Source organism: Arvicola amphibius, chromosome 3 (assembly GCF_903992535.2).
Source record: "Arvicola amphibius chromosome 3, mArvAmp1.2, whole genome shotgun sequence".
NCBI classification, from domain to species: domain Eukaryota; kingdom Metazoa; phylum Chordata; class Mammalia; order Rodentia; family Cricetidae; genus Arvicola; species Arvicola amphibius.
This window is the reverse complement of record NC_052049.1, coordinates 16,793,107-16,820,937: the sequence shown is the minus strand read 5'-3', so window position 1 is coordinate 16,820,937 and position 27,831 is coordinate 16,793,107. Positions and strand designations below refer to the sequence as shown.

At 37.2% G+C, this 27,831-nt stretch overlaps 1 protein-coding gene across 3 annotated transcripts in view; it reads left to right on the top strand.

Moving 5' to 3' along the window:
* The window catches only part of LOC119809712 (cadherin-10), a 115,772-nt gene that overhangs the window by 39,216 nt on the left and 48,725 nt on the right, over positions 1–27,831 (top strand). For all 3 annotated transcript variants that reach the window (XM_038322760.1, XM_038322758.1, XM_038322757.1), the window contains exons 2-4: positions 24,472–24,766; positions 26,738–26,857; positions 27,565–27,732. In XM_038322760.1, the coding sequence (XP_038178688.1) occupies positions 24,472–24,766; positions 26,738–26,857; positions 27,565–27,732 (583 nt within the window). The remainder of the gene's footprint in view (positions 1–24,471; positions 24,767–26,737; positions 26,858–27,564; positions 27,733–27,831) is intronic.

The following is a 27,831-nucleotide window of genomic DNA, read 5'->3' as shown; positions in this document are numbered from 1 at the left end:
CAGCCCGAGGAGAACACATAATAGAGAGCAAAGAAAGTAGGTTGATTAAGTCACATGCTCATAAGAGAAATGGGGAAATATAAAGAATTATTAAAAGGAGGTGTGAAAGAAGCAAACGAAACTTGATGTCAAGTAAATCTTTATAGATGGTGGAGGTGACAGAGGGAGAGTGGGGAAGATCAATGAAAAGAGGTAAAAAGAATGACTATGAAAGGCAAGGAAAATAAATTACTGATAAAATTTCCAAAGCTCAAGAAAAATCGCCATGTTGCAAATAAGAGGACTTATTAGAATCAGAGTTTCATTTGTACATTTTTTATCAGATTTTAAAAATAAAATAAAATTTTCATTGTATTCTCAAATTGACTCGTAATTAAATAAATGTTATAATTGATTACAGTTTTACAAAGGAAAAGTGGATATTTATAAGAATGTAGCACATTTAATATTTTCTTCAATAAAAATGTTGAATATAACACTATATAACTAGTTAAGTTCCTAATAAAGATGTTTTGAGGCAACCTTTTACTATTTATCAAAGAAGGGAAAACTCATGTGAAGAAAAAATAATTTGGAAGAGATAAAAACATTGTATCAGGTGAAGATCCAGGTATATAGGTTTTGATATTATTTAGTAATACTCTTCAATGCAGCAGTACCTACCCAACATTAGCCAATGTTTTTGAACAACACCATCTGAGTACATATTTAGATTATGATACTGGGAAATACTTACCTGTCTGTGTCTAGATGAACAGCTCTCAAGAAGTTACAGATACACTGGGCAGGAGGAGACTGGACATCTCAGGGCTTGCTGCATATCACTGTTTCTGTCTTTCTTTACCATTTACTTTCTCTCTGGCCCCCTGTTCTTATGTGGTCTCTGCTTTTCTTGTTGGTTCTGTATTCTGTAGTTTGTGTAACAGCCTAGTAACATCAGAGTAACACATCTAACTCTTCTTATACAGACTGGGGGAAGTTTACAAATTCTGTTTACAATGCAGAAGCTTTATTACCTCTTCTTACCCAGCCTGGAAATCATATGTTATCATCGTGGTAATATTCTATCAACTTCAAGAGAGCCTAGGTGGACATAATGAACACCATCTCTTTATATGATTTATATAATGAGAACACTGAATTGTTCCTATTGATCTGAGAATGCCAACTTAATGTAAGATGACTGTGGAAAACACCACACACACACACACACACACACACACACACACACACACACACACACACGCGCGCGAAAGACTATCAGTGAGTATTGAAAATCTAATAGCCTTGTTAAAATCGCAATAGATGGTTTGAATATTGATAGTAGAAAACACAAGGAAATGAAGCAGAATACAAGGGATAAAAACAGGATCCAAGACACAAAGAAATTGAAGGGAAATTCCATTGGGATTAATATTTGAATAAATAGGAGTTCCAGAAAAATGGAATATGGGCAAAGAAGGAGAGGAACATCAATGAATTTCATTTAATGCTGTAACCCTGGGCACAAACACTGCAATGGCGAAGTGCGAGTGCCTTGTGAGCCCACTGCAGTTTTGATAGAAAGAGCAAACACAACAAAGAACTCTGCCGTGAGTTAAAATTTTAAAATCGAGAGTATGAATTGTTCTGTATGCATTCAGAGAGAAATGCATAAATCCTTTACAAGAATCAGACCTTGGAAAACTACAGATTTACTTGTGGCAATATGAAAAGAAGATAATGCAATGTTATATTCTACATTATCCAGAAAAATAATAACAAGTCTTGATTTCTTTTAACAAAAAGTTACAGAAATCTTTACACTTCTGTTTCGGTATAACAACAAATCAAAGAGTAAACAAACAGAAAAAAGAATAAAACATGAACCACTGAAGGGGATCAGCCTATAAGTACTTTCTGCTGAGTCTGAGGACCTGTGCTTAACCCACAAACCCTACGAGTAGATGCACAGGTTATTCTCTTAACACCACATGCAGGCTGTTCTACTGATGTCCTTTGTCCCTTCTGACTTTTACAGTCATTTCTCACCCCCTTGCTCAGGGCTCCCTAATCTCTTAGGCTAGGTACCCTAAGGAGAGCACCAGTTTATACTCACTCTGCACCTGCTCCCGTTTGCTGCCAGAGGAACCTTTCTGATGATGACAGGGAAAGGTTCTGTTTTATGATCTATGAGTATAGCAGAATATCACTAGGAATCATTTCTTTCTTTTACACACACACACACACACACACACACACACACACACACACACTGCCATTAGTGTTCGATTCTACCCTGGGTCTCTGAGCTATCCAGAGATTGGTTCGTAGCTATCCAGGCAGGATTCATGGGCTTCTTTTTTTAGCATGAAACTCAAGTTAAACATTGATTGGCCATTCCCACAAGTACTGGAAGGGTGAATCAAGGGAGAGAGTGCTGGGAGAGAAGAATTGAAAGCTTTGGTAGATGATGTGGAAACCTAATACAGTTGAAACTTCCTGGAATCTACAAGGGATCGTAGTGAGGACTCCAAGTAATGGTGAATTTGGAGTCTGAACTGACCACTTTCTCTAGTCAGGCAAGATTCCCAGTGGTAGGGCTGGATTACATTTTCAGCTGCATCATTGGCTGAGGAAGTTCCCCTGATATCTCTAAACAATTCCGGCTGATGCTATGACAGAAGGTAGCTCTCTGAAAACTGACAATGGGGCCCCATTGCTGAGAATAGTATCCACATAGCTCATTGAATGTAGAGAAATAGAGCTGGTGCCTGCATGGAGCCCACACTTCTAAGTTCTATTCTATTTGGAGCAAGAAGTTACTCTGTAGACTTCATAAAAAAAAAAAAAAAAAAAAACCTGGATGCCAACCCAGTCAAAAAACCCTCCAAATTTTCCTGGTTGTAAGAATTTTTTTTAATATTTTTGTTATGAAAAGGAGACTATAGTATTAGTGTGTGGGGTAAATAAAATTAACCATTGATTATACAGAGGAACAGAACCAAAATTCGTATTGTATTCAACCCTAATGATGTTGACAAAGTTTGACTGATGGGTGAAGAGCTGTATACTAATAAAACCTAACAGACAGAGTAAAAATATTCCACATAATTCCCAAAAGAATATCAGATTTCTATGAGATCACAAACAAATGTACAAGAAATTATGTTTTATAAAATTTTACTGAAGTAAACTGGAAGCACATTGGCAACTTCACAAAGTTTTTACAGACAACAAAAGATCTCACAAATTCTAACAGTAAAACTAAGCAAATTATGAGGAAAGTAAGATTAGATTATATCATATTTTCCAAGGAATCTACTTCCAGTTTACCCAAATATGTAGTGCAGTAGCAGACTATAGAAATGATCTTATCTAATACTAGCTTGGTGGACTGGTTATTTTAATTGGGGCTAATTATAGGGACCTAGATTAATCTAAATCTCTGAGCAATCCACTTCCTCTAGCAATTGTCTACAATTTATGTCTAGATTTGGAGGAATTTTGCTCAAAAGATTTATGAGTTCTCAGGCTCTTTCAAGAGGAATGATAATTAATTCCATCTTGGGATGGTCTTCAATTATTAAATATAATCACCTAGATTTCAAAATAGGAATGGTCATGTCATACTAGAGCTTCACAAAAAATATTGTATCAAAAGCCAATGAAATGTATTCGTAAAAGGAGCTATAAATAGTATTTGAAGAGGAAAATCATGCATATATTCTCAATCATATACTTTAAATGTAATTTGTAAACTGATTGCAATTTTGATTAAAAATTTACCAAGGATTCTTCTTATAATATAGAAGGTAACGTACATATTTAAAGATCCATGTTGGAACCAGAAAGTCATGATTTAGAATACAGATAAGAAAGAATACTTACAATGACTGTTGTAAGTCTTTAGAAACTGGAGTACTGGGATGTGACAGTGGTGCCCTTCTTTGTTCTTGTTGATGTAGCCCAGAGACTTAAGAGAAAAAAATTTTTTTCACATTTCTGAGAAGTGAGAAGTCCCTTGCTAACCTGTTGGCATCTGACAAGAGCCATTTTGATGCACTCTCCCTTGGTAGAGGCTCCAGAGGATGTGAGATCAACAAAGAAACAAATGTGTCCTTTTATTCGCAGGCCATTCCCACGACGAGGAGCGCTCTTCTGTGATAATAGCATCAGTCTCTTTATGAGGGCAACACTCTTGAACGCGCCTGGCCTAATCTCTTCTCTTAAGGCTTCACCTCTCAACAAAGCTGCAGCAAGGTTTAAATTCCCACCACATGTTCTTTGCTAGAGATACTCCAACAGTAGTGGTACTAGCTTGCTAATAGACAAATGGGATGAAATCAATGCTCTAAAACACACCTGTGGCTACTAAAAGAAGTATTCAGAGGGCTTAATTCCAATTAAAATCAATGACTTCCAGAATGCCTAGTCTATGAAAATCCGGTTAAGAAAAACATTCCATGTGTGATGCCTGTTACATTCTATACATGTGGCCAAACATAAATGCAGATGGTAAATGTTCTTAAATTTAAAAATAAAGCTATAAAAATATGTCAATGGAGGAGACTGTGTGAAGCCATATGTATGACAGTGGGCTAGTAGATTATTTCTGTAATGACTCGCAAAGAGATGTGGAGTGACTGATGGGTGAACTTGACTCTGACAATAAAATATTTCTTTAGGACACCAAACCTTTTATTATGGAAAGAAAAATATCCAATGTATGTAACTAGTAATGACATATTATACTTTGGTAAATTAGAATATATTAAACAGTGCTAAAACTGAGAACAACATGTCAACAGATTAAGAGGACCACAGGGAAAGACAGATATGAACACACACAGGAAGCCTGACAGATCTTAAAAAGTAACTGGCATGAGTATTTCCTAAGAATTGCACATGGAGCATAGTTTCTCAAGGGACAAAAATTTCAGTGCTTGGAGCATAGTAGTAACAGCAGCAATAATGCATTTAAGAATAATCTCTCTGAGTAGCAGATAGATTAACCCTAAATGGATACAAAGAAAAGCTAAGAGTTGAACAAACAGCACAGTTGGTAGACTCTGGGCACATTATAGGAGCACTGGAGACTCTGAAAAGCCATTGGCAATTTATTTTAAAGTAAGAAAATGATTTGATTTTAGTATTAATAAGTAAAGCAAAAACCATGAACAAACCCTGCATTCATTTCTAAATCTAGGTTGCAGTATCAACTTTAAAGGTTTATTTTTAATTTAGAAGGCAACTTAGTATATATCATCATGGTATTTTTGAACAAAATGAGGTTTAGTAGAATTTTCTCCACCATCTTCCCCTATCCATGCAGGAAACTTCTTTTCTAAACCCCAAGCTCCTGTTTTTGTTTAGATGGACTTTTAAGATATCATTACCTATGAATCTCAGACTTCCCAGTCCCAACAATTGAACAGACCAAATCCCTAATATCTATCCTCAATTATCCCCCCATCCACTCCCTCTGGTTTTACTTCAACAGTTAAAAACATCCTCCAGTAGGAAGGGGTCTGTATGCTTCCATATTCTGCTTGGGGGAAATAATCTGCTTCTCTCTTCCTTGCAGTGGACATTTGCCAAGAGACTAAGCCTGTGGATTTAGACCAGAGGCTTAGATAGCTGTGGAATGCCCATGTAGAAAATTGTGTAACTATTACAGTCCTTGCTGGCATTTCTAAAAGACTTTAAAAGTCCATCTATTGTCTTTCTTGCTTTATTTTGGTTGTTATATTTTGAACGTAAGAAGCATTAACAAAATTGATGATTACAAATGATGATACAGAAATTGTCGGGATAGCATTTAGCATGCCCTACGGTTTGTAAGTTTGCACATCTTGAACCTTATGACATTTACTGCACCTCAGTTGTACCTGATTTTGGTTTGTTGGACTTTCTTTTAGTTTTTCCACTTTGTGAACTCCGGTCTTGAATTATTATTTCTTCAGAAATACTGTCTTCATAAACCATAGATTTTCACTTTTAACACTCTGTCCCTCTTAGAGTTCCTGATGCTATGCTAAAACACCATGACAAAAGGCAAATCAGGGAAGAATGGGTCATTTTCATCTTTCACCTCTATTGCATAATCCATAAGCACCTTCACTGAGGGATTCAAGGCAATATTTCAGGGCAGGAACCTGGAGACAGGAAGTGATGCCAAGCAGAGGTATGACTTCCTGCCATGCCCTCATGATCTTATACACCCCGAGAACACCTGCCCAGGGATAGCACCATGCAATTAGCACCACACCATTCACATCAATTATTAATCAAGAAGATGCCCACAGGTTTGACCACAAACCGGTGTGGTGAGATCTTTTCTCAACTAAGCATCCCTATTCTGAAATGATTCTAACTTGGGTCAAATAACCTAAAACTTCAAGGACAGACCCCAAATGACTGGTTTCCTGGACAGCAGCCAGTCACCAGCTACATTTATACCATTATGACTTCTTAAAAATTTTTCTAAACCGGGCGGTGGTGGCGCACTCCTTTAATCCCAGCACTCGGGAGGCAGAGGCAGGCGGATCTCTGTGAGTTCGAGGCCAGCCTGGTCTACAAGAGCTAGTTCCAGGCCAGGCTCTAAAAAAGCTGCAGAGAAACCCTGTCTCGAAAAAACAAAAAAAAAAAAAAAAAAAAAAAAAAGAAAAAAAGAAAAAAATTTCCATTTATTTATTTATTTATTTATTTATTTTCTTGGTTTTTAAAGATGGGGTGCTTATGTGTCCTGAAACTACCTGTCCTGAAACTAGCTCTGTAGTCCAAACTGGCTTCAAACTTACAGAGATCCTCCTGCCTCTGCCAACCAAGTACTGGGATTAAATATATGTACCACCATTCCTGAAAATTCTCTATCTTTTTAAAAATCATATTTAATTATTTTTTGAGAATTCCATAAAATGCATTTTGATCATATTAACTTCTCTAATCCAACTTTACCCAGATACACCCTCATTTGCCTATCCACCCAGCTTCTTGTTCTCTCTCTCTCTCTCTCTCTCTCTCTCTCTCTCTCTCTCTCTCTGTTACTGTTGCTCTTTAAGCCCATCTTAGTACAATTTGTTTTACCCAAAATAGTTCTGGATATGGGACCTGACCTAGAGTGTGGTCACACCTACAGGGATCAGATCTATTCTTAAACACAACTGACTTTCCCTCTTCCTTTTTCAATATCTATCCAATACAAAGAGTTTCTCAAATCAGGATGGAGCTTCATGCTTACATCTGTTTTACTTAGTTTGAGATTGTGAAGATATTGTGTGAACACTATATTACTATATGTTCTATGGCTGATATGTATGATGTCTTCAAAAATAGGCATGTTACTGTCAAATTCTGAATGTTACCCAACAGTTTTAAAAATAGCCAGTAATGTTTGGTGGTTCTTTGGTATTCTATAAGCAAACCACACAAAATAACATGACTCATTCCAAGTACTAGTGTTTTTATTTGCTAGCATGTGGGTTTAAATGGGTTATTATTCTCTGGTTAAAGCATTAATTTCATTTATACATGTGGAAGTATACATTTTAGGAAATGTCTACAATTCCCCTCCTTCTACTTCAATTCCTATATATTTGCAACGATTGAGTCATAATTACCTCATATTTTATTTATTCTTCTTTTTCTTTTTTATTTCCTATTTTGACACTCTGGATATTCTACGAGTTGTCATTGGGAATGGCAGCATCCATTTACTGATAGAACTAATGCTTTATTGAACTTTATTTGAAGATTTTTACGGGGACCCTGCTTCCTCTTACAGAGAAAATTCTTTATCTGAATTACAACTTTTAAAACTTTCATTTATGGTTTCACCTGTTAAAACATGTATACATCATATTCCAATTCTTCTAATTTTATACTTTATTTAAACTTAGAAATAAAGAGTAACATTCTTTTCCCTGTCTTACTCTCTCCCACATGACTTCTCCCTGTTTTATGACAGCATTTAGAGATGTGTCCCAGATAAGCCTCATACTCATAATCTTCCTGCCATCCGCCCCTATTCTAGAAGAGAACAAGATATTCTTAATGCAAAAATTATAGTTTTAACATAATAACTCTTCATGTTTTCCACCCTGTAATTTTTATAATTTCATTTAACTCAAAATCTTCATGCTTTTTAAAATAAATATCGTAAAATGCATCCAATTTTTCATCCTCTTAAAAATGCAATCGCAGTATTAGGCTTTATGTCCATTGATGTTTATTAATAAATGTGTGCCGTGTACTATAAATAGTAGGAATGGAAAAGAAGGCAAATGCTATAGTTAGACACAACGTAAACACATTTCTCTAGAAAACTATTGCAAAAGTAGTATTTCAGAATAATTAAAGTTTTTAATTATATGTGTGTGAAGCCCTAAAGTTTATGCAGTTACATGTAATGCATAGATAATTTTAGATATATATGCATACACATTAAAAAGCATAGTCTGAATAGAGGGCAAAATATGGAACAACTACACATGGAGATTGAAAACTTGGTTTATTTTACCAATAAGGCCTACGTCAGACTTTTTACAGATGACCTGAAATTATAAGTGAGGTTAAATCAAGGAAAGAAGTCAGAGATAAGTGCCCCACGATGAAATTATAGATGTCACTTAGAGGATCAAGCAACCAACCACCTTTTCTGAAGCAATTCCCAAGTCTTTTCTTTGTGGAAAACACAGAAAATTGATGAAAAATAATTTTTAATTAAATAATTGACTGTATCTTAGGGACTCTTTGTACTCCCTCATACTCCACATACTACATGTGTGTTAGCTGTTTCAAGGATAGCTTTGATATTCTTTCTTTCAGTTTCTTTTAGGGTCTCATAACAAAAGCAAAAACAAAGACTGTATTCATCTAAACACCATGCCTTTTTTCTCTCCTTTGGGATATCCAGGGATCTAGCAGGCTCTAGCTTGGTCCCTGGGGTGTCAGGTTATATTCTTGATACCCTATAACTACCAGGGGGAAAGTGTCTCTGTATTCGGTAGAAACCAAAGAGCTTCTAATAAAAATTCTGTAACATCACTCATCAAAACCTTTAGAGCCCCGAAGTTCTAAGTTCTCTTTAATTTAATATATAGAAATGCAACTGAAAATTTACATAAACTCTATCAATGAATGCCATGATCCCAGCCTGGCTCCTTTAGTGTCCTTTCGTGTTTCACTCCCCGCAGTTCAAGTCCTTGCGTAGCTATGAGTAGGAGAAAGCAACTAAATTAAACAGTCAGATAGGGGTGATGCGCACGCGCCTTTAATCCCAGGACTCAGGAAGCAGAGGCAGGCAGATATCTGTGAGTTCAAGGCTAGTCGGGTCTACAGAGCAAGTTCCAGGACAGCTAAAACTGTAACTCAGAGAAACTCTGTCTTAGAAAAAAAAAAAAAAAAACCAATCAATCAATAAATGAATAAACAAAGCAATATCTTTGGTATAAGCCAGTATCAGTATTAGACTCCTCAAGATGGAGGAAAGAATATTCTGTCTAGAACCTTTAAAACTATCTTCTGTAAAATCGAGTCTGCTATTTATTTTTAGTTCTTGTAGTTGCTGTTTTTGTTCATTGGTTTGTGCAGTTTTAGAGGAGGAAAAGGTTTACTTGCCTTACACTTTCTGGTGACAGCCCATCATTGAGGGAAGTCAGGGAAGGAACTCAAGCAGTGGCTTGCATCAGCAATTAGGATAAATGCTGCTTTCTGGCTCACTAACAAGCTTGGGCTTAACTAGCTTTCTTTAACAAGGTCTGAACATCTGTCTAAGAATGGTGCCCCCCACAATGGGCTTCCTCTTACATCAATTAACAATTAAGACAATTTTCCATGCCTATGCGTACTGGCCGATCTGATATGGGCAACCCTACTACTGAGATTCTCCTCTTTGGTGATGTCAGTCTACGTCAAGTTGATAACTTCAGGCAAGACTGCTCAATTGTTTAATGGGAAAAAGAAAAATCTACTTGTTTTCTGCCTCAGGGAGAATCTCCTCATGCTAAAAGAAGATTGTTTCTCCAAGAATCTTCTGATATGGGCTCTGTCTATCATTCTGCACTCCACCCCCATCCACCTACTAGTTCCACACCTTACCAGCAAACTTTGAATAATTCTCAATGGTATCGCACAGAATCCTCACATCTCTCGTGTCTTCTGAGGCGCATCCGTAGTCATAATTGTAATGGGCTAACTTTATAGAAAATCAGATGTGACAATTTCCTAGTTACTCAATCTAGACCCAATATTGTATCTTGTTTTGTCTTGTTTTTCGTGGGGGAGTGTTTGGTTTGGTTTGATATGGTTTGAAGCGATCTCTGGGGCGTGATTTTATAATGATAAGCCAACCATATTTTGGTGCTGTTCTATGGTTCCCCACACTCTCCAAGCACTGATCTATAAATACCCCGTTCCCTAACTCCTAAATCTTTTGTACTCATCTTTCCTATGGCACCAAGGATTTTTCAGAAGTGCACTTATCGAGCTAAATAAAATACATATGGTACATTTAAAAATCATTATAGTTCCTTCATGATCTTTTTATTGCTCTTTTATCTCCTTTTTGTTTCTATTTTTGAATGGAGAATAGTTTCATTGAGGTTTATAAAGCTGACCTATGCATTCTTGTCTCATGAATATTTACACAGCATTCCCAAGAGGAACAGATACACACGTTGATCATTTTGCAACTTAATTTGCTAACTTTCTACATTGTAACAGGATCTTTCACCCTTTCTCCTTTTACTTCCCTAACCAAATGAAGAACTGCTTACTTATTTCTGAGCAGGTGTTTGCTGGCTTTCCTGTGCTTTCAGCTGTGTTCTGTTGCTAGATCCTCTTTATCTGTTTATTGGATGCAAATTGGCCTCTTTGATTCAGTACTCAATTTTTATTGTTGCACTGTTTCTTTCTGGAGCAATTAGATCATTATGCCAATGTTGATGACACCTGTACAGGATGACTTATTTGTCACATACCTGATGTTTTAAAAATAAATATAAAGTATCTCAGTTGTTTGAAAGGAAATGGAGCATAAAATTAGAGGTGTATGTTAGAGAATCTACTCAATAGTTTCTGATGCTTTAGGTTAATGCATGCAGTCTCACACACACACACACACACACAGAGAGAGAGAGAGAGACAGAGAGACAGAGACAAAGACAGACAGAGACAGAGACAGACAGAGACAGAGACAGACAGAGAGACAGGCATAGAGAGAAAAATTGTTAAACTGACATACTATTTACTATAATTTTCTTCATTCATTATTAACAGAGACAGAGACAGACAGAGAGACAGGCATAGAGAGAAAAATTGTTAAACTGACATAGTATTTACTATAATTTTCTTAATTCATTAATCAAAATTCTGTTACAGTTTTATATTCTGATCTCCTCTTTCCTTCCTCAGTCTTTTCAATAAAGCAAAATATAAACAATTATTAATTTTTAAAATGTTGTCAACTATTCTGAAATTAAATATTTCCACAAAAGAAGTAGTTTAATTAATTTTTATCAAATTTCTTGTCCTTTACTGAAAATATCACTTTTTATAATTATTTAGTAAACTTTTATTTTTAATCTCTTTAGTAATGAGTTAAACACATTATTAGGATAGTATTGGGACGTATTTTGTTATTTTACATTAAATCCACTTTTAATTGACTGACATGAAAATGAAAAAAATATTCTGAAACTGAAAGATGAAGACGTGTTATGCTCTGAAGGTTTGTTTCCTCTAAGCTTCCCTTTTCTCATTTCTGACTACCAGGTGCCGATGTTAGGGGTAGGGTCTTTGAGGGGTGCCTGTGATGTATGGATGAAAGAGTTTTGTAATATTTATTGATTATTTTCAAGAAGTTGAGTGAATTACACACACATCTTGGAGGTGTTTGCTAAGACAGATTACAGAGCTCGGATGTACAGAATGAATTGTTTCTTCTGTGCATGGACATAGCACAGCTTATACTGAAGATGTGGAGACCAGAAGATGAGGACTGGTTGGAACAGTGGTCCTCAGTCTTCCTAATCCTGTGACCCTTAAATACAGTCCCTTATATCATGGTGACCCTCAACCAAAAAATTACTTTCCTTTCTAATTCAAAACTGAAATTTTGCTACTATTATGAATTGTCGTGTAAATATTTATGTTTTCGAATGGTCATATGTGACACCTATTAAAGAGTCATTCAATCCCCAAGGGTGATTCAACCCACAGATTGTGAACCTTTGGGTTAGAGGGTAAATATAGCAACTATGAAAGGTAGAAGTAGCTTGGGTCCCCTGAATTGATTAGCTCAGCCCCAGTATACCCTTGCCAATTGAATTTACTAGAAACCCTAAAAACAGGGAACAAGGAGCTATTTCCTTCATTTAAGTTGTTGTCAGCCGGAGTTCTTTGTTTGTTTGTTTGTTTTTGTTTTTTGAGACAGGGTTTCTCTGTGGCTTTGGAGCCTGTCCTGGAACTAGCTCTTGTAGACCAGGCTGGCCTCGAACTCACAGAGATCCGCCTGCCTCTGCCTCCCGAGTGCTGGGATTAAAGGCGTGTGCCACCACCACCCGGCCGGAGTTCTTTTTTCATGACATTTCAAAGGTCTGATTAATTTAGAGAGTTGGTATTGAAGTGAAATTTTTCCTGTGACTATCCGATCATGTTGTTCAAAAGCCTTTGAAAACAGGGGAAAAAAAATTGGATAGCCTTTTAGATGCAAGTGAGTATAAGAACCAAACATGACTGGAGAAAGAGAGAGAGAGAGAGAGAGAGAGAGAGAGAGAGAGAGAGAGAGAGAGAGAGAGAGAGAGAGAGAGAGAGAGAAAGAAAAACATTTCTAATGACATTCTGCTATACTCATAGATCAGTGCCTACCCCATTTGTCATCAGAGAGGACACCATGAGAGCACTGACCACAGAATCCACTCAGCAGACCTCATAGGGACTTATAGAGACAGAAACAGCAAAATGGACCCTGTTTTGGTCTGAGCTAGGTTCTCTGAAAATGCCTTGTGGTTGTTTAGCCTAGTGTTCTTGTGGGATTCTCAACAAGGGGAGTTGGGGTTGTCCTACTCTTTCACCTACTCTTAGGACACTCTTCCTACTACTAGATTGCCTGGGCCAGCCTTAATATGAGGGTTTGTGCCCAGTTATGGTATCTTGTTAGGCTGCCCTGGGAGGCCGTTTTGTTGTTGTTTGTTTATTTTTTAAGGGAAACCAAGAATGAATGTATCTGTGGAGCTGCTGGGAGGGACTATGAGGAGTGGAGGGAGGAAACATTCAGTCAGAATGTAATGTATGAGAGAAGAATAAAAGTTTTTTTAAAGCAAATTATAAACAATGTCTAATGGGTGAATTCAGTGGGAATTTAGAAAAGAAAAATCTAATAAAATGTAGACAGTAAAGATTGTTCATGGAATTTCAGATGGCAGCAAATATTCCACAAGGAGTTGAACCTGGCTCTTAGGTTTACTGCACTAATGAAATCTATATATTGTATCCATGTAATGATGCTTTGTGAGAGACGGAATTTGAAGATGCAGTTAATTTTATTTTAATCAATCATTGATACTATGGAATGGTTATCTTTATTTGAATTTATAAAAAAGTTTCTATGTGTTTTCTTTTGTTTTGTTTGTCTGTTGGAAAAAGAAGTACATGATTACTTGAAGCCAAGTGGCTTAAAACACCTCAGTGGGAAAAGTACAGCTCAGGAAGCTGTGAAGCCTTCCTTACCCATTGCAGGCTCAAGGGTATGAAAAATCAACGCTCAGTTAAAAGATATTTTCAATTAAAGATATAGAGTTCCACAGTGAACAGCACACACAGGTTTATGAAGGAAGTTGTGTACAACGATCCTGTTCACTCTGATTTCTACCCAAGCACACCGAGCTGGATTGAACTATGTTCCAAGGGAATATAGCTGGCAGTGACCTAGCACTGGCCCTGATAGCATGCAGGTCCTGCTCACCTGGGAAATACACAGAATGTAAAAACTGTGGCTTTGTGGCACCTTAGACTCAAAAGGAAAGCTAAGAAGGTCAGCGAATGTATGTCAGGCTCAGAATCCCTGAGAAGGCAATGCGTGAAACTGAGATAAATACGAAGAATGAATGGAAATCTTAGCACACTGACAATCTCTGAAACATAAAAATGTCTGCCAAAGAGCATGGAAAAAAATGAGTAAATATAGCCAAGAGAGAAGCATGGGGGACTACAATAGGAATTGCACCATGACAAGGGTGGCTAAATCCACCTCATGCCACCCTTGCTTCAGATGCTGGAAATGCCACCACAGCCACAGGATTTAATGATCTGTGCTTGATTTTGGTTTTGCTCTATTCTAATACTTCCTTGCTATTCTCCTGTGTACCCTATCCAACCATTTGTATACTGGTGCTACGTAACTGGATTTTTAATGGTTTTATAGAGGTTTGCCACTAATTTCTGCTCCAAGAAACAAAATCCTTTACATTTGCACTTTTTAGCAATTCTGGAAGTGTCAAGACTCTTAAGCATTTTGTCACAGTGATTAAAAAGTTGGAATAGCGCAATTTCTCATGCGTTAAGTCACTGTTCTGACTTAACCCTCTCCATTTTCCTAGCAGTGGAGAAAAGCAGCTAGTAAACACAAATATGCTCAAGGTAACAAACCCTCACCTGCAGTAAGGAATCTGGCACAGTGATCCTCAACTTCCCAGAAAAGGAGATGACTTTGTCTCGTGGTTCGAGAGAGATAGACATAAAGTCAGAGGGGCATAGCAGGAAGAAGGCTTGGTACCTAGAGTAGGAAGAAGAGAAATCATATCTTCAACCATAACCAAAATTTAGAGAGCCAAATGGAAGCAGGAGCAAAGCTACCAATCCTCTGAGTCTGCCTCTAGTGATGTGTTTCTTTCAGCAGACGGACTACTAAAGGGTCCGTAATCACCAGCTGAAGACCAGATATGTAAAGATGTTGGCCTATGGAGGACATAAATCAGGCAAGCCACTAAACCACGTCTAGAATCAAAAGACATACCTTCCTTTTCTTTGGAAGCCACCCAATCAATAGAATTTGAATATACATTACCAATCCTGAAATGTACTTTTATTTAACTCTTTTACAATAAACATTTATTGCCCTGGCTCATATGTGAAAAAGGTGTTTTTGAAACAAGGTCTATTGCCCTATCTTTTTTATCTTACAAACTTTATTTCATGGGAACTTTGAGGAGTGGATGAATAGTCAGAAATAGACTGCATTTCTAAGTATCAAGCATTCTTTAACGTTTGTTTGGGAATTTTCTTTAGCCTATTAACTGTTCAACGTAAACAGGTCCAGTATTAGGTTTTAATTAAGTTTATCCGAGTTTAAAAGTTAGGGAGTTGGGAGATGACTTTTAATGTGCGGTACAGAAGCAGTTGTCCTGTTTTCATTAGTTGTCATGCATCTTGCCATGTCCTTTATCTACTAGAGAATTTACAAGGAACACAGCAGGTTGTGAATTTTTAATAGGCTTTCCTCAAGGAAAGGAAAGGTCAGTATTAACATAAAATTCTTCTTAAAGATTTGTGGCCAAATGTTTCACACCGGAAAGCAGGTGTTACTGCAGAGCTAAAGCCACAATAATCTATTTTCTTTTTCTTCCTTCCTTCCTTCCTTTTTTCCATCCCCTCTCTCTTTCTTTCTTCTCTTTGTATTTAAAGAAAATCTTATATCTCACATAAAAAAGAGCAAAATACAACCCATATGAATTATTTTTTTTTCTTTGAAGGTTGATGCTATGAGCTTTTGAGCATATGATCAATCCACTCGATCTCTTTTCACCATAAATACCTGACTTGGTTCAATTAAATTAAATAAGTGTAAATATCTATGCCTAATACTAAAAAAAAAAAGAGCAGGAATAAACCCGTGTACAATCTCAGTAAAGAAGCTGATTTGTGAAATAGTGTGTATCTCATCGTGTATCATGTGTAAGATTATGAGAAAGAAACAATACCAGGAAGAATGCAGAGAAGTTATTCTCAAAAAGTAAAGTAAACCAATAAAGAAAGGTACTTATTGCTGCCCTCTAGACTCAGTACACCTGGTGTAGCTATCAGCAAAATCATACATAACACATACATAACATATCAGTCCATCACACTGGTCTCACAGAAGCCTGACCCTTTCTACAAGTACATCACAGATGGAGGGTGAACTCATAGGGTCTCACCTTTTACTAGACAGCTAACTACAGCCTCGTGACAGAGGCTGTGATGAGGAATTCTGCACCCACTGCTGAGTCTATAGGATATCTCCAAACCTGCACTCAGGTAGTCCTGGAAAAAACCTATCTGTCATAAATCAAAATCAGTAGACTTGAAAATGAGACAGGCAGGTTTGTGGTGAAGAGGGCGGGGCCAGTGTAAGGATGGTTGGGGTGTGAGAGCTGTAGGTATGCATTACGTACTCATGTAAAATTGCTCCACGACAAAGTATAGTTGCTAAAAGAAACTCTGTCAAAGGAAACCAATAATAAAACTGTTATGAAAACTAATAATAAAGAGACTTGAACATAGAAAGACTTGATAAGAGCAAATCGAAGAATTATGTTGTTTCTTTCTGAATCTAATAAAACCATTGCCACCAATATAGCAATTTAGAAAAGACCTTGTAACCCATTAGTTTTATGTATGAAATAGATTAATTACCCACATCTCAGGAGATATAAAAAGTTTATCATAGTCAAAATGTTGGTTACATTTCTTGTCTATCTAATTCATATATTGTTGAATACTGTTTTATTACCATACAGTAGGATTAAGACCCTAATAACCCTCACCTTTATCTTTTATTCCACTGTAATAGTCAGTTGTGTTGAATCCTTACTCACTGTAAGAAAAGACAGAGCTTAAAAAAACCTGTTTCGGGCCGGGTGGTGGTGGCGCAAGCCTTTAATCCCAGCACTCGGGAGGCAGAGGCAGGCGGATCTGTAGTGAGGAGCTACGGGCAGGCCTGCCTGCCCGGCTCTCGGCCACCGGCTAGCTTTACCCGAAATAATTACACGGAAACTGTATTCTTTTAAATACTGCCTGGCCCATTATTTTCAGCCTCTTACTCACATCTTGACTAACCCATATCTAATAATCTGTGTAGCACCACAAAGTGGTGCCTTACCAGGTAGATTCTAGCGTGCGTCCATCTTGGGCTGGAGCTTCATCGCATCTGGCATCTCTCTGAGGAGAGGCATGGCGGCCTGTCTAACTTAGGAGAGGCATAGCATCTGACTGATCCTTCTACCTCACTTCCTCTTCCTGTTCTGTCTACTCCACCCACCTAAGGGGCGGTCTATCAAATGGGCCAGGCAGTTTCTTTATTAGCCAATGAAATCAACTCAAACAGAAGACTCTCCCACATCATTTCCCCTTTTTCTGTTTAAACAATAAAAGAAAGGCTTTAACTTTAACATAGTAAAATTACATATAACAAAACAGTTATCAAGTAAGAATTACAGTTACAGTATTTATATTTACTTTATCTTTTATCATAACTAAGGAAAACTATAACTATCTATCCATTCTTCAACTCCATCAAAGACTCCAGAAGGATATAATATTACCTAAGTAAATAAGAAATAAACAACCTCCAAACTCTAGAAATGACAGAGACATCTAGCTGCCTGGACAGTCACCCAAAGTTCTTTTGTACTGTTGGGGCATCCATCTTCGGCCTACAGGCCCATAGTTTCCAGGAGACATTTCCATGATGCAGGAAATTTCAAAGGCAGTTCAGTCAGTATCTGCTGTGTCCTGCAGAACATCTCACAGACTCTTTCATGAATCAGGAAACCCGAAGGATCACCTCACTTTTAGGCAAGTTCAGCAGTCCTCTTTCTGTGGGTTCTTTGTGTCCAGTTTATGCCAACAGTCCAGGCAAGAGCAGTTTCTGGCCCAAGTGGCTATCAAACTCCATAAGGATCCTCTTCGATGCCCATCTTCCTCTTGAAGTAGATTGGTGCTGCCAGGAGCTGACGTGTCTCATTGTCATGAAAAGCCCTAAGTTATTAAAGCATCTAAAACGCGATATTCTGTAGTCTTTGAAAGATATGAAGAATGCCTATTTAACTTAAATATATCTCTATATATCTAGAAAATCTAACTAACATAACTACAAGTTTTACCATTATTGATGACTATCCATTAACAACCTCTATACATTACATTTTTTAAATGAACTACATAATCACAATACCTTAATCAGTATCAGAAATACATATACATATAACAAAATTGTATCACTAAAGCAAAATCCATATCAATGCAAATTATTCATATCTATATCATATCCCCCTTTAAATGTAAAAGAACATTTATAAATGATATCTGGGAATATGGACGTAGTTATTTCTCTCCAAACTGTTTCCTGCTGAATGGGGACGCTGTTAATCAGATCTTTCATGGTGTAACCTGTTTGCCAGGTTCATCTCAGTCATCAGTTGCGTAAAGTAATTTTCTGAAGGTGTTCACAACAACCTTTCAGGAGGGCGTGGTCTATCATACCATATTGGGATAGAAGCAATCCACAGGGTCTCATTTTCTGTAAAAATAAAAGAAGAATCTCTTTTCCAAAGTATCATATCCTTAGATCCAAATTCTAAAGTCAAGGTATTTTCAAGATATCTTTCTTGGATTAGTTCAGCAGCATTTGTAAACAAATATCTTTTAGCAGCTGTTGCTCCTTCCTCAGCATTCAAACAATTCAAAAAGAGCATAATAGCATACAGTATCAAGATTCTCTGTGTATTTTCCATCTTTGTGCGGCTTTATTTTAACCTCTATTTCGTTTATTTTTACTTTTATTTTTTGAGACAGGTTCTCTGTATATCTTTGTCCTGGAATAACTCTGTAGACCAGGCTGTCCTTGAACTCTCAGAAATCCGTCTGTCTCTGCCTCCCCAGTGCTGGGATTAAAGGTGTGTGCTACAACACCTTGAACTCACAGAGATCTTTCCGTCTCTGCCTCCCAGGCATTCGGATTAAAGGTGTGTCCTGCCACACCTTGAAGTCACAGAGGTCAATCTACCTCTGCCTCCCAAGTGTTGGGATTAAAGGTGTATACCACCACAACAAACTACTTCCATTTTCTTTCTTTCTTTCTCTTTTTTTTTAACTGTAAGAACTTTAACTTTTAGCCTGCATGTATTTTTAACTCACTGCAAACCATTTAGAGGTTTTCTTTGTCTTTGAATCTCTCTTTACTGTATATTTCTTTTTCTGACCACACGAGTCTTTAATTTACCAAGCAATATAGGTAGGATTAAAGCCGTGGCTTTGACAGCTAGATCCAGCCCATTCCTTAGCTTTCCAGCCTCATGGCAGAGGTACCGGCTATAGCCTTGTTTATCACCTCTACTCTGTGGCGGTTCAAGGTCCCTGCCAGCAAGCAAGCTGCAACAGTGTTAAACAACAATCAAAAGCTCCATAGTCAGGACCGCCTGCTTGAAAGAGTCGGAGTTTGCCCTGGCAGGACGGCCCAGAAAGCCGGCATTTTAAAACAGCACAACTTTTTTCTTGCTACAGCTAAAAACCGAAAAACATGCATTCAGCTTTTCATCAACACCTTTTAAATGTTTCGTGGCAGGACTTCTTAAAAGAGCTGCAGGTTTTTGCAGCTAAAGCTGAGTCAGGAAGCCTCTCTTAGATGAGAGCGCTTGCTCTAGCAAGCAAAGCCAAACCCGAGAAATTGCTGCTACCGAGAAAACATGCTTTACTCTATTCTTTCCCAAGCTTTCTCAGGCTTTCTGTGGATTCAGTTATCCACGTTGGGCGCCATTCTGTAGTGAGGGGCTACGGGCGGTTTCCCACCGCCCTGCTCTCGGCCACTGGCTAGCTTAAAACCCAAAATAACAACACACAAATTGTATTCTTTTAAATACTGCCTGGCCCATTATTTTCAGCCTCTTACTCACATCTTGACTAACCCATATCTAATAATCTGTGTAGCACCACAAAGTGGTGCCTTACCAGGTAGATTCTAGCGTGCGTCCATCTTGGGCTGGAGCTTCATCGCATCTGGCATCTCTCTGAGGAGAGGCATGGCGGCCTGTCTAACTTAGGAGAGGCATAGCATCTGACTGATCCTTCTACCTCACTTCCTCTTCCTGTTCTGTCTACTCCACCCACCTAAGGGGCGGTCTATCAAATGGGCCAGGCAGTTTCTTTATTAGCCAATGAAATCAACTCAAACAGAAGACTCTCCCACATCACGGATCTCTGAGTTCGAGGACAGCCTGGTCTACAAGAGCTAGTTCCAGGACAGGCTCTAGAAACTACAGGAAAACCCTGTCTCGAAAAACCAAAACAAAAAAAAAAAAAAAAGAATTTCTTCAGTTCCCAAACCATAGTACACGCTTAATAGAGCCACTTTCACTCCCACAAGCGCTGTAGAGTTTTCTCTGCATATATGGTTTGCATGTCTCCTTTGGGTCTTCCATAGAACACAGATGGAATTTTCACTCGCTTTTAAAAGCACCTGATTTTATGGAAATTTCAAACTAAAGTTATTGGATGAATAGTTAATAGAAATGGAAGCTGACTACTGTGAACCACAGTGCTGTCTGGTCAAGTGATTGATAATACCAATAGCTTTGGGTTGTTGTGTTTCTCAGACAGTAAGAAATCTGTAATGCTTAGAGTGACACTGGGCAGATGACCACAGTGTTGCAATGCATGTAATTGGAGTGTTTCCGAGCAGCCGAGTACATTTTTGGATGCTAATAACCATCAATCTCTTGACTACTTAAGAGTGATTCCTGGACTATACACTCACATGTGACTTGTGAGAGTTTCAAGATTAATAGCAGATACTTCCTGAGTTTACTCATATTGTTATTTCCAAATAGCTACATACGCAGTAAAATTCCCTTTGTTCTGAAGCTTCATTTTTCATCACTAAAGTACCTACACATTTCAGATATGCATGTACATTATGTCACTCATAATGAATTATTTGCCCAAGAATAAGAAGAATGGAGTTGTATATAGAGTAGATTGCTAAATCTAATGAGCATAAACATTTTCACAAAGTAAACTACTTTTGTAAACCTATCTGCAACTAGCAGCACAATAGCATGAGTAAATATGTTCATTTTTGCTTACTTTAACTGTTTTATGCTCATATAACAACATTGGAGGTTAGGCAGATGACTCAGTCGATCTTGTGGTTGCTATTCTAAGCTTGAAGAGCTGAGGTTCAATTGTCAGAATGCATGGACGGCAGACTGTAATTCTGGATCACCAAGACTGACCCAACTGTCAGTGTGTCTGGAGCAGTAAAACCTAGCTTCAAAAACTGAGGTAGAGATCAGTAGAGATAGACACAGAGTGTTGTCCTATTTTCCACATGTGCACACTTACTCAAATATCCATAGGCATAAGCACCACAAATACTTAACATTCACATTCATTAATGTAAAATAAACATACATAAATTCTCATTAACAAAAAATACCTCATTTGAATAATACATTTTTCTGTTAAATGGAAAATAACCAAATTAAAATTCCTAGCTTTGACTGTCTTGTGTTTTGATATAAATGACCTAAAGAGAAAATCCAATTTATTTAAATAAATGTATAATTCACATTCAATATCTGTGTAAATAACTGTTATTGCTATATTTTAATGATCCAGAATAGAGAGTGGCATGGCTCTTTTGATTTATGCTGATATCTTATGTGACTATTAAAAGCCTAACATTTGTGATTATATATTATTTCCATAAAATAGTTTAAATTTTTAAGCATTGATGTAATGTATTATGATCATATTCTCCCTAGCTGCCTACTTTAACTCCCTCCACAGATTAATCCTCACTTCCCCTTAACTGTTCATAGCCTCTCAGTTAACAGTGCGGACTCACGAACCTCTTCCAACTGTACTTCAGAATATTGACCGGGTTGATTTGGGGCAGATTTTGCACAGGCAACCACAGCTGCCATGAATCCAGGAGCGCAGGGATTCTGCTATGTCCAGAAGACACTGTTTTCCTCTGGGCCTTGCTAGCTAGCCATTTAAAACGGGATACACCTCGTCTTGGGGAGAAGTTGAGATACAGGGTCTCATCTTTGGGGAGAAGTTGAGATACAGGGCCTCATCTTTGGGGAGAAGTTTAGATACAGGGTCTCATCTTTGGGGAGAAGTTGAGATACAGGGCCTCATCTTTGGGGAGAAGTTTAGATACAGGGTCTCATCTTTGGGGAGAAGTTGAGATACAGGGCCTCATCTTTGGGGAGAAGTTGAGATACAGGGCCTCATCTCTGGGGAGAAGTTGAGATACAGGGCCTCATCTTTCACTTATTCTCCGCAGTTTGCTGAATTATGCGATTCCATGTTAACCAGCTTTCACTGCTGGAACTTTTTCAGATGAAGTCCGCGACTTGCGCTAACCCATGGCTAGAGAAATGCGAATTTGGAGGGCAGTTTAATACTGTGCCCATCTAGCAAATTAATAGTTATTAGTTCCGCCCTGAGCCTATGAGCACCCCCAACTGTGGGTTCTTCGGTACATTTTTCAAACGGGGCCATGGGTTTCCTTCTGGGGAGCAGGTCTTAAACACAATCCTAAAAACGGTTGGGTAGCCTCATAGTTCATGCACTACTGCATCCATGGGTATAATCTTGCCATAGAGGTCATTGCTTTAGTTCTCCAGGTTCACAGCTTGCTAAGATTGCTGGCTCTCCTCCTGTTCAGAAGTTTGCACCAGTTCCTCTACTATGTGAGCTGGCCAGCAGGGAGGAAGCTTTCCAGCCGATATCATCTTGATTTCTCCATGTCCTACAGTCAATGTCTGTGTGGGGGTCTTCAGCAGTAATTCTTTCCTATCAAGTTCTGATGCGAAACAAAGAGCAACATGCATATTGTTTCTCGCCTTGGGAGTCTTTCAGACACTTCTGACAGAGAATTGAAGAGAGGTATCCACACCTGTCACTGGGTTTTTAATTTGGAAAACTGGGACTTCTGAAATGGACATAATCCCCTGCATAGTGTAACTCTAATTAAACACTTTTATATAAGCATTCACAGTATAAAGTTTTTAAAACAGCAAATTTCCATGTGACTTTTAATACGTTCTTAGAGTTAGATATTCTTCCCCAAGCCCTTCTTCACCCTACCTTCACATCCCTTTCTCCTGTTAAAGTTCCTTTCCCATTATTCACTTTACTCTTCATATAAAATTTGTAGGCCATGCTCTATAGAATAAGAAAGCCGCATAAGTAGAAGTATCAGTAAGTAAAAAAGTGCATTTTATTGCAATATTAAAATTATAATCATGGCATAGTGAATACCAGTGGTTCTGTGGTACAACTAAAGACGTATTTATAATCATAATTATTCCAAATTTCTGTCCTTTCTCTGAACAAGATTCTTCCACAAGCTAAGAATCACATGGCAAGGAGACATGGATTAATATTGCCTTGGAACACAGTCACATTATCTGGAAGATGCTTAGGATACATTACTCTCCACTACTCAACAGCCTAGAATTTAATTATTAGTTTTAGAGTGACTTCTGGTTTATTCTCTCAAAGTCTGAATTTACTCATCTGTGTGTCTGTAAGCCTGGCTGATTTCCTTTAGGGATACCTTTGAAAAATAGAAAAGTAGAATTTTCTCAGTACACATAAGTTCTTGGACCCACAGCTCAGCTGCAACAATACACTCCCTAGTATGTTCTGTGCACAAGATCCCAAATACAACTCTTAATATGATAAAACAATTTTCAAAGTTTTGATGGTGATTTTGCTATAGACACAGGAAAGTCAGTCACAATCTTGTCTTGAATTCTTTTGTCCTTTGCAGATTTTAAGAAGATATTTTGACAAGGTACAAAGTTAGGACATATTTTACATTATCATTTATTCATTGTTTAACTATTGTTTAGCATATATGTATTAATATTACATAAATATCTGTACTCTATTCTAAGATGCACAAATATCTGCATGGTAGTGGGCATCTTCTATATGAAACCAAACATTATGTTATTGTTATCATATTTGGAGTCTGTCTAATGTATGCTTGAAAGAGTTAGAAATCCTAAGATGTTACTAATTACCAAGCAGAAAAAGCAACCGAAATAAGTTGATAAGAACTGAATTCCTGGTCAAATATGAGAGAGAAATAACCTAACATTTCCAGATATAGTTGAAAGTACATTGTTGACAACCTCATAGCTTATGTCTTTATCAGGATTTATTTGTTCAAAGAAATAGTTATATACCAAGCAGGAAGAGAGAACTTAATTTAATGTGGGAAATTATTTTCTTTTCAGAATAAAGAATCACAATGCTACATGAAAAATTTTGGTGGCGCTTGAGTGTGATAGAACTGATACTTACTCAATTCTGATTTATAGTCCTGAGATTACTGACCCCATTATGTGTGATGGGATTTGAAGGGCCAACTTTGAATTCTTTTACCCATTCTTTAGATATCATCACAGATATGCTCATTTTTATTTCCTCTAGCTTCATTCAGACCAAGATAAAGGAGATGGATCGCTCAAATATATCTTATCTGGAGACGGAGCTGGTACTCTTTTTATTATTGATGAGAAAACAGGTGATATTCACGCCACAAGGCGAATTGATAGGGAGGAAAAGGCCTTCTATACTCTACGTGCTCAAGCTATTAACAGAAGAACTCTGAGGCCAGTCGAACCAGAGTCTGAATTTGTGATCAAAATCCACGATATCAATGACAATGAGCCAACATTCCCAGAGGAAATTTATACTGCCAGTGTTCCTGAAATGTCTGTCGTAGGTAAGTGCAGTTACAGTTTTTAGGATGGTATGAAAAGTATGAAAGCAATTGCAAAAAATTCTTGTGATATTATGTTTAATTAACTTACACCACCATTTTTATTCCCTAGCCAAAACACATATATTTTTGAATATGGAAGCAATGAGTCAGAAAAAAGGTTATTAATGCATTTTAAATGTCTTGTGAATTTGCAAATCTGCACAGCACACTTAGGTAGACCTCAAAAATAAAGAATATGCCAGCACATTCTAGTAGAGAAAATTAAAATGGCACTTGTCATATGAACTTTCAGCACAAGCTTGTAATGTCCTGAAGACAAATATTTTGGGATTAGAGTTGTTTCCTGATGTCCACAGGGACCACTTCTGAGCCCCCTACAGATACTGAATATTCACTCCCTTAAGTGACATAGTATGTACATGTGCTGGTGAATCCCTGCCTGCATGTTAAACTATTCATGAAACCTTTTATTTATCTCAGTGATTGCTATACTGTGTTGTTTATAGGAAGCAACATGGAAAAATTTTTATACATGCTCAACAGCAATATACTTTAAAAACATTTGAAATCCTCCAAGAGAACAAAGGCAACTACAGACCAGTAGAGAGTTAGTCAGCACTATAGACCATAGATTGGTACAGCGAGAGTAGCAACAGTAAGATATGATTTCACTCATATATTCTTTTCACAGTTTATCAAAAGATTTTGCTTAGATTAAAGCTTTAATTAACTTCCATTTTCTTAAATACTGAAATACCTTTGTAATTTAATATTTATGTATCAGTATTCTGCTGCTATAATTCACATATTTACATAACCCCTGTAAGTAACAGTGATATGATATGGCTTTATTTATTTATACATATCACAATTTATCAAAAGCTTTTATTTAGATTGTGTACATGTTCAAATAAAAGCCTGATTATCTCCTATTTCCTTAAGTATGATATACCTTTGTATTTTAACATTTACATAGTAAAAATCTGCTCTTATAGTCTCATATTAAAAATATCACACTGAAACCTCATAGCCATATAATAATTTTGTACAGAATAACGGCAGTGGATTGTGAAATATGTAAAAATAAGATATAAAAGTACAATGTGAAGAAAATGAAGTTATTTTTAATGTTACTGAACGTGATATATTGAGAAGGAAGTTGAAAACATTTGACTTTTATTAAATAGTTAACGATAATATATTCAAACACCAAAAAATCTTGATAATATTTTTAGAGTGAGATATATTTGGTTTCATAGAAAACCAAACTTCCCGATTCTGTATGAACTTGTTTAGATTAATAAAAGCATTTTTTAAAATAGCAACTATTGCTATTTTAATAATAGCTACCAAATTCATACAAATGTTCTCAAAACATTTGTTCTGTATGGGTTATTGCTCTTTGCTAAACCCCTCCCCCCAAAATTTGGGCAGTTACCAAGCATATAGCCCTTATAGATATCATGAACCCTACTAGACAGATTTTAGTTGTTCTGAGAACATGGGGTCATCTTGGATTGTTTCTAAATTTGGAATTCAATCTATTCATAAAATTGTATTCTAGAGCAGAAGTTGGTTATTTTTAGAGTTAATTAGTGCAGAGGGAGAAAGAATATACTTACTCCTTTGAGATTTAGATGTTCCCTTTACACAAAACAAGTCTATCATATGAAAATTCATGTTAATATCGACCTCAATATTTGTAAAGGAACCATGTTTGTTACATTTTGAAATACTGCAAAATTATTTATTTGGTTCATAAGCATGCACCTCTTGGCTAAATAAATATTGTTATTTTGAATTTAAGATTCATTGCCAACATTATATACCTTTATATCTATCGTCCAACTGTATAGTTTCTTAACATGGTCATTTTTAAAGTCAAAAAGCATTCAAGTCTTCAATGAAAACCAGCACTTTTGCTCCTCCTTCTGGTACTGTGCAGAACTAAGCTGAATTTGGATACTTCAGGTACTTCTGTGGTGCAAGTCACAGCTACTGATGCTGACGACCCTTCCTATGGGAACAGCGCCAGAGTCATATACAGCATACTTCAAGGGCAGCCTTATTTCTCTGTGGAGCCAGAAACAGGTCAGAAACAATGTATTGGTGTTTTCTGAAGTTACCATGTTTGCGATCTTTACAAGTATAAATGGGTGAACCAAAATAAAATCTAAGCATTCACACACTCAGGAGAGTAACAGTGCCATGCTGAATTTTTTTCTTCTGTGCGTGTTTATGTTTGTAAGGATATATATGCACATCTGTGCAGATGTATATGGAGGTCAGAGTGGGGCATTCAATGTACTTTTCAGTAGATATACGTGTTGCTTTTAAACAAGGTCTTCCACTGAACCTGATCTCCAACAATTTGGCTAAATAGCCTAGCCATTAAATCCCAGAAACCCTCCTGTAGTGTCCTGCAACATTTGAGTTGGCAAGACCTTGCTGTTCTTATCTGGAGGGTGGGGATTAAAATTGGGCCTTGATGTTTGCACAGGAAGCACTTCATTCACTTTGACATGTCCTCAGTCTTATTCTTGTGTATTTAAAAACTCAAGTAAATAATTGATTGAACTAATAGAAATGTAACTTAGACTTTACTTGTAAGCTTGGATTACTATAGTCCACATGAGGTAACCAGGAGATAGAAAGCAAAATGAACTCCAAAGATTTGTATAAATTTAGTGTTAGAATGGTTACATATGTATAAGTTGATGTCATAAGTATGATACTTGATTAAATTGGCAGCCTACAAACATAGTGTGATAACACAGCATTTGTATTTTTTTTCAAAGGTATCATCAGGACAGCTTTACCAAATATGAACCGAGAGAACAGGGAACAGTACCAGGTGGTCATACAGGCCAAGGACATGGGTGGCCAGATGGGGGGTTTATCCGGAACCACCACAGTGAACATCACACTTACAGATGTCAATGACAACCCGCCTCGCTTTCCTCAGAGTAAGTGCCCTTACTGGTCATTCTGCAGCACATAAGATCTAGAGTAAAAAGGATGACTTAAGAAGATACCTATTAGCTAACGAAAAGATGCTGATAGCT